General features: G+C 41.1%; 1 protein-coding gene across 4 annotated transcripts in view; it reads right to left on the bottom strand.

Annotated features, from left to right (window-relative positions):
• Nucleotides 1-9,099: 9,099 nt before the first annotated feature.
• Nucleotides 9,100-15,994, bottom strand: part of MBOAT2 (membrane bound O-acyltransferase domain containing 2) — a 123,487-nt gene continuing 116,592 nt past the window's right edge. For all 4 annotated transcript variants that reach the window (XM_057558284.1, XM_057558285.1, XM_007195665.3 and 1 more), the window contains one exon: nucleotides 9,100-15,182. In XM_057558284.1, coding sequence (XP_057414267.1) covers nucleotides 14,957-15,182 — 226 coding nt within the window. In that variant the 3' untranslated portion in view covers nucleotides 9,100-14,956. The remainder of the gene's footprint in view (nucleotides 15,183-15,994) is intronic.

Below are 15,994 nucleotides of genomic sequence, written 5' to 3'. Positions count from 1 at the left end.
ATAATAAATATATATTTATATATATATTTATATATATACACACACGTATATATGTATAACTGAAACACTTTGCTGTATACCTGAAACTAATACAACATTGTAAATTAACTGTACTTCAATTAAAATATTTATCCTAAAGATAGCTGCTTTTCCATGTGTTTCTTATGAAGTATTAAATCTTTTCTCCTCTACTTCCAAATTGCCTACCAAGTGGTTCTTTATTGAGTTAAATTGACTTCAACTTGATTGATTGATGCATTTGGGTATCCTTGAGCCAATACAACACTGCCTGAATTACTATCACTTTATAATAAATTGTAATATTTTCTGGGATTACCCTTCCTGGCCCTTTGAGGTTCCACTGTTTATCCGTAAAGTTCACAGTAACTGACACTTTTCATCAACATCAGACATTTCTCTAACATTCTCTCTTCTCCCCTTCTGGGACTCCAATCACTCATAGGCTAGACCTTTTCACCATATCTTCTACAGCTCCAACTCTCTTCTCTGTGTTTTCTAACTTTTTTTTCTCTTCATGCTTCACTCTGGATATTTTGATGTATGCTGTGAAAAGGAAGAGAGACTACAATTTGGAGGAAGCTGGGAAGACTTCTTAGTCAAGATAAGATTTGAGCTGGTTCTTCCAGCAGGTAGAAGCATTTTAAGCAGGAATGTGAGTGAGGTATAGTCAGAAACTGACGAATACAGTTATACAACCAGAGTATGGAAGGGGTATAAAGAAAAGTAGGTAATACCAGCCAAATAGCAGTGTATCAAGATATCTGAAAACTAAGCCTGGAGCAATGTGCAGTCAGTATAAAACTTTGGTAACCCCAGCTAACAGAACCCCCTGGAGAACTACTAGGAGATTACTCACAAGAAAATAATGAAAAAGCTACAGGATGTCTACTTAGGGATATACCAGGAATATCAGTAGAGGCTTTCAGTTGTAGGACCAGGCTCCATTCACTCACTCATTCATTTTACTCACCCAAACCCATGAACCCCTGTTATGTGCCAGATGGGTCTTGAATAAGTGAATGAGCCACTATAAGCTTCACTCAGCACCCTTCTAGATGCCAGGGATACAGCAGTGAGGATAAAATCCCTACCGTCTCCCCTCATGGACCTTATATTCCAATGAGGAAGACAGACAACAAGCCAACAGTCAGCAGACAGAGGTAGGTGCCATGGAGAAAGGGAACATGCAGCAGACGGTTAGGGTGCGCAGGCGCAGAAGCCAGGCACTGCTTGGAGGAGAGGCAGTTCAAGTGCACCAACTGGAGGAAGAACAGTTCCAGCAAAGGGGACAGTAGATACACAGCCGCAGAGGTGGCTACGTGCTTGGCGTGTTCAGAGAACAGCAAGGGCAGGGTGGCTGGAGCAGCATGAGAGAGACGGGAAAGGAGGAGGTGAGACCCCAGAGGCCAGGGTGGACAGGGTCTCTTCTGCGACCACAAAGATGAATTTTACTGCAGGTTGAAAATAGGGTTTTGACAGAGAAGGAACACACCTGAGCTGTTTTAGAAAACTCATTCTACCTACTGTGTGAAAAATGGACCTTCAGGGGTAACAAGGGAGGGACATAGGAGACCATTTAGGAGGCTTTTGTAGTAACACAAGTGAGAGGTGACAGCTTGAACAGGGGCACCTAGTAGTGGAAGGAAAGAAAGTCAGGTTCTAGGTGTATTTGGAACAAGATGTCCTGGGATACCCAGCACTGAAGCATCTGGACGATGGAAGACAAGGTCTGTAACAGATGGAGCCAGAAGCTAGTCTATAAACGTTACTTCTAACACTAGGCAGGTAAAATTGTAAGCAGAAGATCTACACCTTCTCAAAAAGGAAGTCCTCTCCTGTCAGAATACGTTTAAGAGAAAAACTTCAGGCAAATTCCCGATGGAGAGACATTCTGCCAAATACCTGACCGGTAGTCCTCAGAGCTGTCAAGGTCATCAAAAACAAGAACAGTCTGAGAAACTGTCACAGTCAGGAGGAGCCGAAGGAGACATAACCACTAACGTGTCCTGCAAGGCATCTGGGGACAGAAAAGGGCGTTAGGAAAAAACTAAGGCTAAGGAAATCTGAATAAAGTGTGGCCTTTATTCAGCATTGGTTTATTAGCTGTGGCGAACGTACACACTAACGTAAGATGTTAACAATTGGGAAACACTGTGTGGGGATATGTGGGAACTCTGTACTATCTTCACCACATTTTCTGTAACACTAAGACTATTCTAAAATTAAAAGTTTATTATGTATTTAAACTATTTTATATACATATATAAAATAAACTTTTTATTTCAGAATATATGCATTTTTTTACAATGATTCAGCACTTACTTCATTCTTCTTTTTTGCTGAATCACACAATATAGAATTCATCAGAATCCCTGTGCTTTTAGGACAGAAGCCTGTAGCAGTCTACAGGACTGTAGCAGTAGCATTACTACAAACTACAGAGCAGAGAGTTTAAGCAGGGTAGGGAAGAGTGAGGACATGGGCTAAGATCACTGGAATATAAGCATGTATGGTGGCGTCAAAGAGTTGATGGAGTCTGTGTACTAGAGGAAGTGAGAGGGCAAGTTGGAGGGGGTTGGGAGTGGAGTGCTGGAAATGGAGACCGTTGGTGATAGCAAGGTCGGGGGGCAGGTCAGGGAGCTGGGAGGCCAGTGTTGGCAGGCTCTCCTCTAAGGATACCGACATCATCAAGGGCCTTGTGTTGGAGAGTGACAACAATCAGCCTCTAATCTTTTCTAGCGGGGAGTTACCCAGGGAAGTCTGGAGATGGAGGCAGGAGAGAGGGATGATACACGCTTCTAAACTCCAGTATTTTAGGAAGAAAGTAGGGACCACTGTCTGCACATGACAGTGAGCAGGAGGGAGGGCACCTACCCCACCTCCAGGCCCAGTGATGAGCGAGGGAAACCAGCTACTACTTGTGAGGTCAGCAAGGGATGTCACGTCCTGGGAGAGACGTGGGTTTTCATTAGAGCAAAAGGTGGGGCTTCCCTGGTGGCGCAGTGGTTGAGAATCTGCCTGCCAATGCAGGGGACACGGGTTCGAGCCCTGGTCTGGGAAGATCCCACATGCCGCAGAGCAACTAGGCCCGTGAGCCACAATTACTGATCCTGCGCGTCTGGAGCCTGTGCTCCGCAACAAGAGAGGCCGCGATAGTGACAGGCCCGCGCACCGTGACGAAGAGTGGCCCCCGCTCGCCGCAACTAGAGAAAGCCCTCGCACAGCAACGAAGACACAACACAGCCATTAAAAAAAAAAAAAAAAAAAAAAAGGTGGAGGAAAGAGTTAGAGGAAATAGGGGAGACTTTACTAACAACGTGCCATGTGTCCCAGGAGAGTGGCAGGTTTGGGGGAGTTGGGGAAAGATGGGCTGTACAGAGCTGCAGGGGCATAGCAAGCTTTCTATTTTCAATAGTGATGAAAATGGAGATGACTTGGCAAACATAAACATGTTGAAATGCTATGACTCCAGACATAAACGACACTTCGATGTACTCACTGTGGCAGCATGAAGTGCAAATTGTTTAGCCATTCACACAGGAAGTTGCACCATCATATACAAAAAATATTTACTCACATTGTGGTTTATGGGTCCATATTTCTAATGGAATAAAACGTCAGGAGCACATGATTATTGGCATAAAATTCCTTAGTTCTTCATTATTAGTCAGTGTCTCCCCGAGCAAACTGATTCAGAAAGTCAGATGACAGTCATCTGGGCTGTTTCCTTATATTGGATCTATCTTGAATCATTCCATTATCCACTTTTCTGTTCTTGATGAAAGTTTATAAGAGTTTTAAATGATTTTATCTGTATATGGCCTAATGTGCCCCTGAAAGAAAAGTACTTTCAGGAAAATACTATGCACCAGTATAAAGGGAGAGAAGCAGATGTGACTTATTCTCTTCCTGCTTCAAATTCATTTATAAATGAACCTGACAACTGATTTTCTGTTTTTTTTTTTTTTAATATTTTTTAAATTAATTTATTTATTTTTATTTATGGCTGTGTTGGGTCTTCGTTTCTGTGTGAGGGCTTTCTCCAGTTGCGGCAAGTGGGGGCCACTCTTCATCACGGTGCGCGGGCCTCTCACTATCGCGGCCTCTCTCGTTGCGGAGCACAGGCTCCAGTCGCGCAGGCTCAGTAATTGTGGCTCACGGGCCTAGTTGCTCTGCGGCATGTGGGATCTTCCCAGACCAGGGCTCGAACCCGTGTCCCCTGCACTGGCAGGCAGACTCTCAACCACTGCGCCACCAGGGAAGCCCTGATTTTCTGTTTTTATGGGTTGGAGTAGGGTTCAATGAACACGTGGTTTATTTAATCTGCATATTAACTACATCCTTCATTTCTCTCTTTTCTTCTTGCTATTGCCCCTCTAAGTAAACTTATTAGGTGAAATAAGGAAAGAGAGGTACAAAATATCAGTGAAAAATGAAGCTTACAAAATTATTTTGCAAAATACACACATTTATCTAGCAACAGGAAAAAAGACTAGAAATACCCCAGAATATTAAAATCGGTTATCAGTGACAGAATGATGGGTGTTTGTTTGGCTTATTTGAATACATTTACGAGCTACGGTGTGCCTAATATAAAGGTGGGGGGGGGGACAATCAGTTAGTGTGGGTGTGGAGGAACCGATGAAATAATTCCTAATCTGAAGGTCTGGATAGAAAATATTTAATCTTGCCTACAAAACACCTTCGGTCTTAGTGTTAAGGTTTTTGTTTTATTTTGGGCATACTGAAGATTTTCTAAAATTAATCAAATTCCACAAAACCTTGTTGCTTTGTGTGAAAGGCAATTTATTAGTATCAAGCAGTAGAGGTTGTTTCAGTTTAGCAAATGCGTAACGATGACTGATTTTCTAAATGATTCTGTTTATACCCATAACTGAGATGTACGTGGTCCTCGTGCCTTAAATGTGGCCTCCAGGACTTAAGCATCTTAGTTTGTGTCTCTACCATGCAATGTGGAGACTTTGGGAATCTATTCCTACATCAACCACAAGTTGATGGTAATGAGGGTCCTTGGAAATGGAGGTCCTGCAGCTAAAGGAATTAGTTTATGAGTCTGGGGTAAATAGCAGATAATTATGAATTTGTATATTCTGCATTCATCACTCTACTTCCTTCTTTGGTTGTGCAATTTTGAACAAATATATATTATATATTAAAAATTATAGCACTGTGTGGTGAGTGTAAGGTGCATATGAGAATAGAGAACCAGTGACGGGAAGGTCCAGGAAGAGCTGCCTAGAGAAAAGCATCTGTTTGATGCTTAGCATTCATCTTAGTACCTGGCATACAGCACAAGCTCACTGAACGTTTCTGACTGTGACAATCAGGCTGCATCCCAATGATGAAGCAGGAGTGAGCTGGAGGGGAGAGGTGGGGAGGATGCGGTGTAGATGGTAATTCTGGGTAAAAGGAGCAGCAGGTAGGAGGCAAGGAAGAGAGACTGGAGGAAGTATGATTACCCAGCGTGGCTTGAGCATAAGCTGCCTTAGTCTGTTCAGACGCGGTAACAAAGTACCAGAGACCGCGCAGCTTATCAACAGCAGAAACTTATTCCTCACAGTTCTGGAGGCTTGGAGCTGGAGACCAAGGTGCCGGCATGGTCAAATTCTGGTGAGAGACCTCTTCCAGGGTGCAGACTGCAAACCTCTTGCTGTATCTTCACATGGTAGAAGGGGCAAGGGAGCTCTCAGGGGTCTTTCTCATTTTTTTAAAAAATAATTTTATTTATTTTATTTATTTATTTTTGGCTGTGTTGGGTCTTTGTTGCTGCGTGTGGGCTTTCTCTAGTTGCGGCGAGCGGGGGCTTCTCTTCGTTGCGGTGCGCGGGCTTCTCACTGCGGTGGCTTCCCTTGTTGCGGAACATGGGCTCTAGGCGCGCAGGGTTCAGTAGTTGTGGCTCGTGGGCTCAGTAGTTGTAGCTTACGGGCTCTAGAGCGCAGGCTCAGTAGTTGCAGTGCACGGGCCTAGTTGCTCCACGGCATGTGGGGCAGTGCATGTGTGTACTGGGAGGGGTGTAAGTCAGGAGAGAGAAGCATGATGAAGGGTAAGCAGCGGTTAGATCATGGAAAGTTTTTTTCCACCATACTTAAGAGTTTGAATTTATCACAAAGGCTTTGGTTAAGTTTCGTTTTTGAAGCAGGAAAATAAAAACCCAATTTGTTGACTTTAGAGAGATGACTCGAGGCTGCATGTTACAGAATGACATGCCTGGAGGATGCAGGACCAGTTGGGAGGTCCCTGCCGTGAACTAGGTGAGGAAGGAGGAGGCAAGGCCGGTGAGATGGAGTCAGCTGTCTGGGAGACGGGACACACGGGAGCTGGCGACATGTGATGGTGGGTAAGGAAGAAAGAGTGAGGAGAGAGAGGGTGCTGCACAGGCTTCTGACTTGGGTAACGAGGGAAATATTCATGACATTTAATGACATGAGCACTACGAGAGGAATCACACGTTTTGCAGTTTTGGATGTTCTGAGTTTGCTCGTGATTTCCAGGTGCAGATATTTAGCTGGAGTTGGTGGTGGGGGGGGGGGGATGTTAGGAGACAGAGGTCAGTGTTGAAGGTAGGGCCAGCACAGAGGACCTATGAGAACAGACAAGTGTGTGAACTGGGGCCAGGACGAGGGGTCTCGGCTGACTTAGATCATCCAGAGGCAGGAAGGAGGAGAAGCAAGGAAGGACAGTTTCACAGACACTGAGAAAAGAATCTCAAGAAGAGAGTGGTCGACGTAGCCAAATGCTGCAGAGATTGAGCGACGCAAAGATGGAAAACTAAGCATCCCATTCAGCAACAGGCAATAAATGACCCTTGCAGAGTGTAGGAGACAATTAAGGAAGCGGGGTGCTGCGCTGACGACTCTTTTCCGAAGATTTATAGTAAAGGTTCAGGACCGTAGGATGGATTTCCAGTACTCGCGAATTTCTTCTTTAGCCTCTTCTTGAGGCTGATGATTCGTGCATTAAAAAAGCGTGGAGAGAGAAACAGGAACTCAGCTTTCCGGGGGACTGGCGGCCCCCCTGCGGGGCCTCCTCTCATCACGGGCCCTGGGTCTCCGGGTGCCGGGCAGCCAACTTCCCCGCTGATGGCTGTAAGCAGCTGGCGGCTAGGCTCAGATCCTAGGCCTGTTTGTATAAGGCTGCGCTCATGCCCACCCTGCAAAACGGGATGGCAATCAGTGAGCGGCACCCCTCTCCTGGGCACAGTGCGTCCAGCTCTGCCCCGGCTGGCGGATCCGGACCTGCCCTTCTGCTGGCGGGAGTCTCAGGCTGTGCTAACGGACACCATGGGTTATCACTTGGGATGATGTGACAAAAAAAGAAGACACAAGCACAAAACAAAGTGTACCTGAAAAATAAAAATCCATCGTAATAGGAAGGATTTTACCAGTAAAGAGAAATGCCATCTTTTAATGACATTAAAAATCTGAGCTGACATCTGATTCCAGCAACCAGCAGACCGAGCCAACACAACCCATCTTGCTATAAACACCTAGAAAACTGTAGTAAATAGAGGACAAAATTATTTTTTAAATCACATAGCTAAGCTTTAAGAAAGGTGACTAAATGAAAAGCTTACCAAAAAAGGCTCACATTGATGTAGTTGTGACCTCTGAGGAGGGAGGGGGAAGGCAAAGGTTGGGGCAGGTATACTGGCCTCATGTGCAACGTTCTTTCTATGAAAAAAAGACAAACTTTAAACCTAATGTGGCAAAGCAGAAACAGCTGTTCAGTCTGAGCGGTGGGCACTAGAGTCTGTTTTATTGTTCTGTACTGAACCATATGCTTGAAATAGTTTGTAAAGTCTCATTTCTTAAACATTGGCTAAATTCAATGTTTTCCTATTACTCCTTTTTCTACGTGGGGGAAGATAAGTTATTGTTAAACAGATAGTTGGCACACAGTAGATCAAAACTTGCATAACTCCTGTTGTTTTTATTCTACTTGTGTAAACGCTATAAAATCGTTGACGTATGCTTTTCTTTCTTCCTCTAATTAACTCACTTCCCACCTCTTTGTCGGCGCAGTAAAATGCTTTCTCACAAACCCAAGTGCCACTCCTCTGTGCAGCTACCCCAGCCTCTTCCTGAGCTCCCCACCCCTCTAATAGCCCCAAGGCCCTTGTACTTGCCTCTAATAAAGCACTTACCATATTACATGGTGACTATTAGCTCCTCACAGGCAAGAGCCGTGATTTGTTCTTTAGTTACCCAGCACATTCGGTTGGAAGTCATTTAATGACTTTCGTAAAATACGAAACACCTTACAACGTTCATCTATGTACGACGGGAGTCCTGTTATCACCTGGCCTCCTGCCCTTCCTTACCGTGGAGCAAATCACGTTACCTTTGCTGTCACGCCTGTCGGGACAAGCACGTGTAAGTGCGGTGCTGGCAGGCAGCTCCTGGGTCCGTGATGCTCCCGGTCGTGGCTCACTGTCATGAATCTCAAAATGGGGTCATTTAAATCTGCCATCGAGTCTAAGGCCTTCCAGTGAGAAAGCACCACAACTGGACTTACTCAGACGTGTTCATCTAGCAACTTTGTACAACAGTACAAGTTAATAGAAGATGTTTTCCCCCCAGCTGTTCACAACAGCATCTAGAAGAGCCTGGAAGTGCCCCCCAAGGTTCCCTTAAGTCTGTAATCATGGTACAGAAACCGAGCGGCTGTCCCAGTGCTCTGCTTCTCAAAAGCAAAGACCAGATCCATATACAAGGCCAGTGAAAGTGCCAACAGCAGGACTGGGAAAGCCAACTCTTTTTCTTTGTACCTGAGAACAGTCAGCACCCTCTTCACTTTATAAGTCTGTTTCAAGAGAGAACACAAGATACTGTATACTAACCTAAGGTTCTTTTAATTGCCTCCCAAAATGTTTATAACGTGACAATAGTTTCTTTTAAAGAATTTTTAACCAGTTAAAAAGTCAATGACTCCTGAGAGTATTACCATTCAACTGAAGAATCCTTCCATGAAAAAAAGACCATTGCTTCTCAAGACAGGCCTGATATTCAGTTCTAGAGATGGAATTTAAAGCCTCTGAAATCAGCAAACACACACATATATTTTTAAACTACTGTTTAATCATTTTTAAAGACACACAAATTAGAAAAAAAACATTTATATGTTCAGTTAAAAACATCTTTAAAACCCAGCAATAAGCCATCAGTGCAGCTCTGAGGACACAGACGAGAAACGAGTGGTTATGAAATTATCACATCACAGTGTAACTGACATAGTGGTCATTTTAATTTACCGTACAACAGGAACTACTTCATGGATCTGTCGAAAAATAACACATCTTTAAAAAAATATTTTGGAATCATACAAACAGAAAGCACAGACACCACGTTCTATTCTCCCCCAGCGAAGGCAAATGAAGGGCTGGGAATACCGGCTGCTGGAGCTGGGCCCCCCTCGCGTTGGCGTAACAGTGTTCAACTACTCCTACGCAGAGATCGAGATGCAAGCTTTAAAGGAAGGCAGGAATGAAATCCCACGTTTTCACTCTGCATGGAGGAGGGTTTCGCTTGTTCCGCCGGGATTATTTTTACTCTCATTCCTACTGCTTTCCATCGTGCCCCTTGGGGCTTGGGGAGGCAGGTGCGGACAGAAGTAGACAGAGTGACAGAAGATGGAGCATGTGTGCTGGTTTGATTCCTCTCTCCTGCGATTAAAAAGTCAGGAGCAAACGTACTTTGTTGACGAAGCCGTAGATACAGAACCAAAAATACTTAACATCGGAAAAGAAGCATATTTGAAAGGTCTGTCGGACTCTTTACACGTGTTTGCCCTTTAATAGGAAAAACAAAGAGGAATATTGACAAATCAACTTCTCAAAGTTACCCCAAAATAGAGGCTGGGCAGGATACAGTCACTTACGACTCCAGAAAGAGGCAGCCAGTCACTTTTTCCATTTCAAACACGTTATTAAGAAAATGGTGAGTCGTTCTACTGATGTTCCTCTGTAACTTCTGGTTTTTCATTACATTTCCATTTCTTTTTATAGTAGCAAACTTTGATAAAATGTGACTGGAGAGATGGCTATCATCACTGAGGAAGTTAGACAGGGGTTTTGCATGGATCTTTACACTCTTATCTATAGATCATACAGTCCTGGGGTTTCTTTTGTTTTGCTGCTTTATAAAAGGTGTACTGAAAGAAGACAGTTATAATCAGCTTTAAAGGCAAGACATATTAGTTGGCATAAAAATGTGTCTTTAGGCTCCATTTCAGAAAGTCTTCCCAATCAATGACCTCTAGAGCTTGTCAGCTCTTTACTGGGGTTTGCATAACGTTAAAAACCTATTAAAATAAATATTATCTGAAAACATATATAAAACTTTATTAAGCAGCCCACCAAGTAAAATGTAATTGGCTGCACCCTCTGTACAAGAGCTCCAAAAGCAGCTTAGTCGTTGATTCTAAGTCCTACAAAATGCCAACATGGAAAATTTCATTTAAAATTTTCTTCTGTAATGAGTTACTATAAATAGATTTGACTAAGTGGTGCTGCAGGAAAACACGGTAGAGATCCTCTGCATCCTAACAGACCCTCTGCATCCTAGTCTTTCAAATCCATATTTCAGAGTGAAATTTCTTTTTTTAAAGCAAATCTTTTTCTTCAGCATAATGAGTGTGCACTGATATAAACACACTTTTATAAGGAAGGGCTGTAGAAAGCAGAACTTTCAGCATCTAATTTAAGTGTCTAAACGATCAGCTACTCGTTAAATGTACACCGGGTTAAGTGTAGTTTTTATAAAGTCCTGGAGGGCAGTTAAGATTACATTTCACAGTGTTACTTAGAATTCTGCACCTCTGTTAAATATGATGTATTCAATATCAGCCAGGATGGACTATTCGTGGCTGAATAAAACCCTACGAAATGCTGGTTCATATCTAAAACTCAGGACAAATGCTTCGCTGACCCAGCAATAATAGGCACCATTCTGAACCAATTATTCTCTCAAGTAATTTTTTCTTTCGACTAAAATGCAGAACTCTTCAAATCAATCAACGAATAATTTTGGACAATTTAAAATAAGGAAACAAAAAAGCACAAATGTCCAGAGTTGTTCATGAACTTACAAATGAAAATTTACAAGGTATACATTTTAAATAGGAAAGATTTTGGTCCTAAGTGTAATCTAGTCCTCGAATAAAAGTATAAATTTTATAATTATTTTAATGTCAACATTTTAAAGTAATTTTTTCTGTAGTTTAAAATAAGGTATAACTAAATTAAATATTCTTTAAATATCTTTGAATGAAATAATATTTGAGAAGTTATATGGTGGCAAACCCTGTCCAGTAAAATTGATAATTCATATAACATAGTTTTTAGCATATATATTCCTCAGTTTTACACAGCACAAACAGAAACCAAAAAAGCAGAGTAATCAAAAAGAGAAAATATCTTCCTTCAGTGAAGACTATTTCGTTATGAAAGATTCATTTTAAGGGCTGTATTCAGTAGAAATGGTAGGCTGCACGCCTTCTGATTGCCTCAAAAAACTTTTGAAAAGTCAGGGCTTTGAGCTCAAGTAGTAAAAATAAGTGACCATGAAGATAATCTTGATGGTGAATCTGCCCTGGTTCGTGACTCTTACAGATCTTGCTAATGGTTTCCATTCATTACAAACACAACTGGTCACAAACTTTTGGAACTAACCCTTTGGGCTTATTAAGGAACTTTCGGCTGGAGGACAGGTCACTCGTCCAAGTCACAAGGCTCACTGATGACTGAGCCAGATGAATATCCAGGTCTCCTCCTAGGACAATCAGTGCTTCAATGTGGGTTACCTCTACTTTTTAAAACCATTCTTTTCACTGAAAAAGTTTTCTCAAAACTGGTATCTGTGGAAATCCTGTATGTGAACATCACACATGGTGGGAATCAGTAACAAAAATACTTTTTAAGCAAAGGTATGGTGGAGGCATAAGGGGTGGCTGGACATTTTGGAAGCCAAATAAACCTTCTCTATTATGCTGGGTATTTTAGACGCTAAATAAGTTTCTTCAATTACCCTGAGTTCCAATTATAAATGCTTATTTTAAAAACCAAGAATAAGCGGGTTGTAAAATGGTGACAGCTGAGATACATCAAAATAAATTAACTGCTATTGTTTCAAAAAAATAAAATTGCGGGAAAAGTAAGTATTTTGTTCATTTTTTTCCCTGAGTAGTATAATAATAACCAAAAATATTGATATAAATATGATGCTGATTGATCATCTCTGGAGTGGTTTCATGGCAACTGAAGAGTGGAGAAATAATATAAATATGCACTGAATCCTATTCTGTTGATTAAAAAAGAAGCAAGCACATATTACAATGAATCCCTTTAAGTTTAACATAGTAGAGATATACCAGTCTTCAATTCTTCTGTTATAATTAGAAGTATTAATCCTTACAACACTCCAAGTAGATATATTCAGTTTATAGAGCACAAAAAGTCTCTTGAGGAGGAAGGTCAAGCTGAGAATTAAAATTATTTCTTTAGTTTTTCTCCTAGATTGTATACCTGTGATTATAATTTCTCCAAAATTAAATAAAAGCTATTCAAAACCCATTTCATACAAAAAACAAAAAAAAACCCAAAAAACCTAGATAATCCAGGGGGATGGGAATCAGTCAAATTGTATATATAAGGTATTATCTTCAAAGTAATTGGAAAATTCATCAATCATCTTGCTTTCTAGATGGTAGTGCTATGATTACCTTCACTGAGCAAAAAAACAGATAACAGTGATATTAGGTTTATAGGCTGAGAAATAAAAAATAGTCAGGTAATAGAACTAAATCATGATTATTTGTTAATGGCTAGGTAGGCTGAAGAAAAAGAAAGTTTTTAACGCTCTTTCTTGTTTTCACTTATGACATGCCTAGACTTGTCTTTTAACCTCTAAATTTGTTTACTTTTTCTTAATAGTGATCAGATTCTCTGCAGCACTAATTAAATGGAGGAGACATTGTGGGGGGCAGATACTTTCCATGATTATTCTTTTCTAGCCTCTCACATTCCACAGTTCGCTTAAATTCAATGCATGGGAAACAGAAAATTTATTTAGCAATCCATCTTTTCCTGGGAGGTAACAGGGCATGGCTAACACCATCAGGTGGAAAAAAAAAAATTACCTTTAGGAAAATAAAAACATGTCATATAAACAAAGAGGAGGCTATTTCTAAAGTTCTGGGAAGGTACACTGATATTTTTGCTGATTAGACCTCAAAAGTTCCAAGTACATTTGCTTTTCCTTTCGTCTTTAATTGAAATACTACACAGCTTAAGCCAGGGAGTTGTTCTGTCCTTAACTTCATCTGCAGATTTATTAATGACAAAAAAAAGAGACTCATCATAGATAGACAATTTGCATTTCATTTAAAAATTTAAGGCAAAAAAGAAAATAAATTCCACAAAAGATGGGTCACAGAAAAGTGAAGTCAGAAGGCCCTGCCCATCCTTCTGCCTTTCCGCCCATGATTCATCATCTCCGGCCGTGGCCCTGATGCCAGGCTGGCATCACATCCCACTCCTCTGCTTTCAGCTACTGCAGCATCACAAGACTGTGGGGTTAAAGGAGATACCCAGCAATTCAGGCGAAATTAATTATGGTGAAAACAGCCCATAAGATAAAAGCACATTTTTCTACTTAAAGAATCTGAAACTCATTAACAAGAGTTAGTGGCAAAACTTTTATGTGAGAAGTTAAGAGTTTGGAAACTAATTTATATTATTCTCTACAGAGGTGGTTCAGACCCAATGACTTTAAGTTTTCATTTTCCTAAAACTTTCCCAAATACAAATTAAATTGTCAAGGATAAAAAAGTGATTAGCTAGAGAGTAATTTCACTCAGTGATTTCTCTTTCAAAACCTTCAAGCAATCTCCCGCTATTATTTTCACAATCCTTTTATCATTCTATGTAATTTATGCTTGATACATTTCTTTTAAAAGTCCAACGTAATAAAAAGTTATTGAACTTTTATGTCTTACAGAATCACAAAGAACTCAGATAAACAGGGATGAAGAGCACTTCTGCAGAGCATTGGTCACCTGCCCTGCACACCTGTGTGCGCTGGTCACAGCTGCCACTGGCTCAGGCTACGGCCCCCGCAGTGCTTTCTTCATTCATGTCTTCCTTCTTTCCTTTATCATCTTCTCTCTCTCTCCCTTTTTTTTTTTTTTTTTTAAGAAAAATAGCTTAAAATATCACATTACCAACATTTAACTATGTTTAAGAAATCCTTCCTTGAAGGGCTCTCTGTCTGACACAGGGTAATTAAACTCTCCAGGAAATTGGCATCCATCACTTTACAGTTGCACAACATACTGTAGTCATTTGAGATACTTTAAGAAAACCCTTCAAATACTGAGATGTTTATTGCATTTTAAAGTATCCACAGTCTTAAATAGCCTGTTCAAATTCCTCCGGAATTCCTGTGCAGCATACAACATCAAATATTGAAATAGTGTTCTCACAATATTACACTTGAAAATACCATTTAGGAAACAATATTTTAGGAAATAGACAGTTTAAGGCAAGACATTCATTTGGAAAAGTTAATTTTTCTCAATCATCTAGATTGACACAATTATTTTTCCATCTCTTCAGTGCCTTGGGATACACAACATACATTCAGCAGCAGGGCACACTTATGACCCTATGGACATATGCTGAGGTCCTGAGTGCCCATTGAAATAATGGAAACATTTTTGATAAGGCATGGCCCACAGGGACATGGCATGGGAGGGGTCTTTCACTCCATTTTCAAGCTGGTACACAGGGCATTCCCTACCTAAAACTGTCCGATTTCCCCCCACGTGATCTCTTTCCCAACGGACACAAACCCCTTGAAAGGTGCTAAGATTGGTTTCTGTTAACATACAAAAAATAGCCATCCGAGTGCTTTCCCCATCATTGCTTTAATGATGAATGTCTAGAGGCTATTTCCTGATTCTGATTGCAAACATTGTTTGTTGTGGAAAAACTATTCTGTCCCAAAGAATTTTCTCTTTCATCAAACTTTTTGGATCGTGACAGCTGAACGTTTTCATGTGTATTCTTTCCTCTTTGAGTTTTTTTCACCGGAAACAACAATAATACTAAGATACTAGCAGAGTGAAGGCTGTAATACCAGGAGCTAAAAGAAAAAAGGAAAACTTTACTTTATTAAATTCTGATAATTAACAAGACTTAATTTGACATTTGTCAAAATGTCACAAGCCTCACCTAGGATGTGTATATTTACTACACTATTCTTTTTTTTTAAAATTAATTTATTTAATTTATTTATTTTTGGCTGCACTGGGTCTTCGTTGCTGCACACGGGCTTTCTCCAGTTGTGTCGACGGGTTTCTCACTGCGGTGGCTTCTCTTGTTGTGGAGCATGGGCTCTAGGCGTGCCAGCTTCAGCAGTTGTGGCACGTGGGCTCTAGAGCTCAGGCTCAGTAGTTGTGGTGCACGGGCTTAGTTGCTCCGCAGCATGTGGGATCTTCCCGGACCAGGGCTCGAACCCATGTCCCCTGCATTGGCAGGCGGATTCCCAACCACTACGCTACCAAGGAAGCCCTACACTATTCTTTTACCCATCCCCCTTGGATGAAACTCTAACCATGTATGCCAGTGGGTATTTATAAAGCACTCACACTAGATATCACATTGCATTCCTTTGTAAAGGTCATAAGGCCAGGACTAAATAGAGCAAAAACAAAAATGTACTTATTAATAGCTGCAGAGATCTGAAAAAAAACTCTAAAATCCATAGAATCAAATATTGAGCAAACTATGCAGGTAGTAAAGGGAGAGTAATAGCCTTGCCTGTTATTTACTGTCCTAATTAAGTTACAAATATTCCAATGATGAGAGTAATAGATAAGTAATATTGCTTCTTGATGGTTACTGTCACAAAATGAAGGTCACATTATTAAAGATATTATTAGAAGTATCATGCCT

Source organism: Balaenoptera acutorostrata, chromosome 12 (assembly GCF_949987535.1).
Source record: "Balaenoptera acutorostrata chromosome 12, mBalAcu1.1, whole genome shotgun sequence".
Taxonomy (NCBI): domain Eukaryota; kingdom Metazoa; phylum Chordata; class Mammalia; order Artiodactyla; family Balaenopteridae; genus Balaenoptera; species Balaenoptera acutorostrata.
The sequence above is the reverse complement of the archived record's forward strand: the minus strand, read 5'-3'. Positions and strand labels throughout refer to the sequence as shown.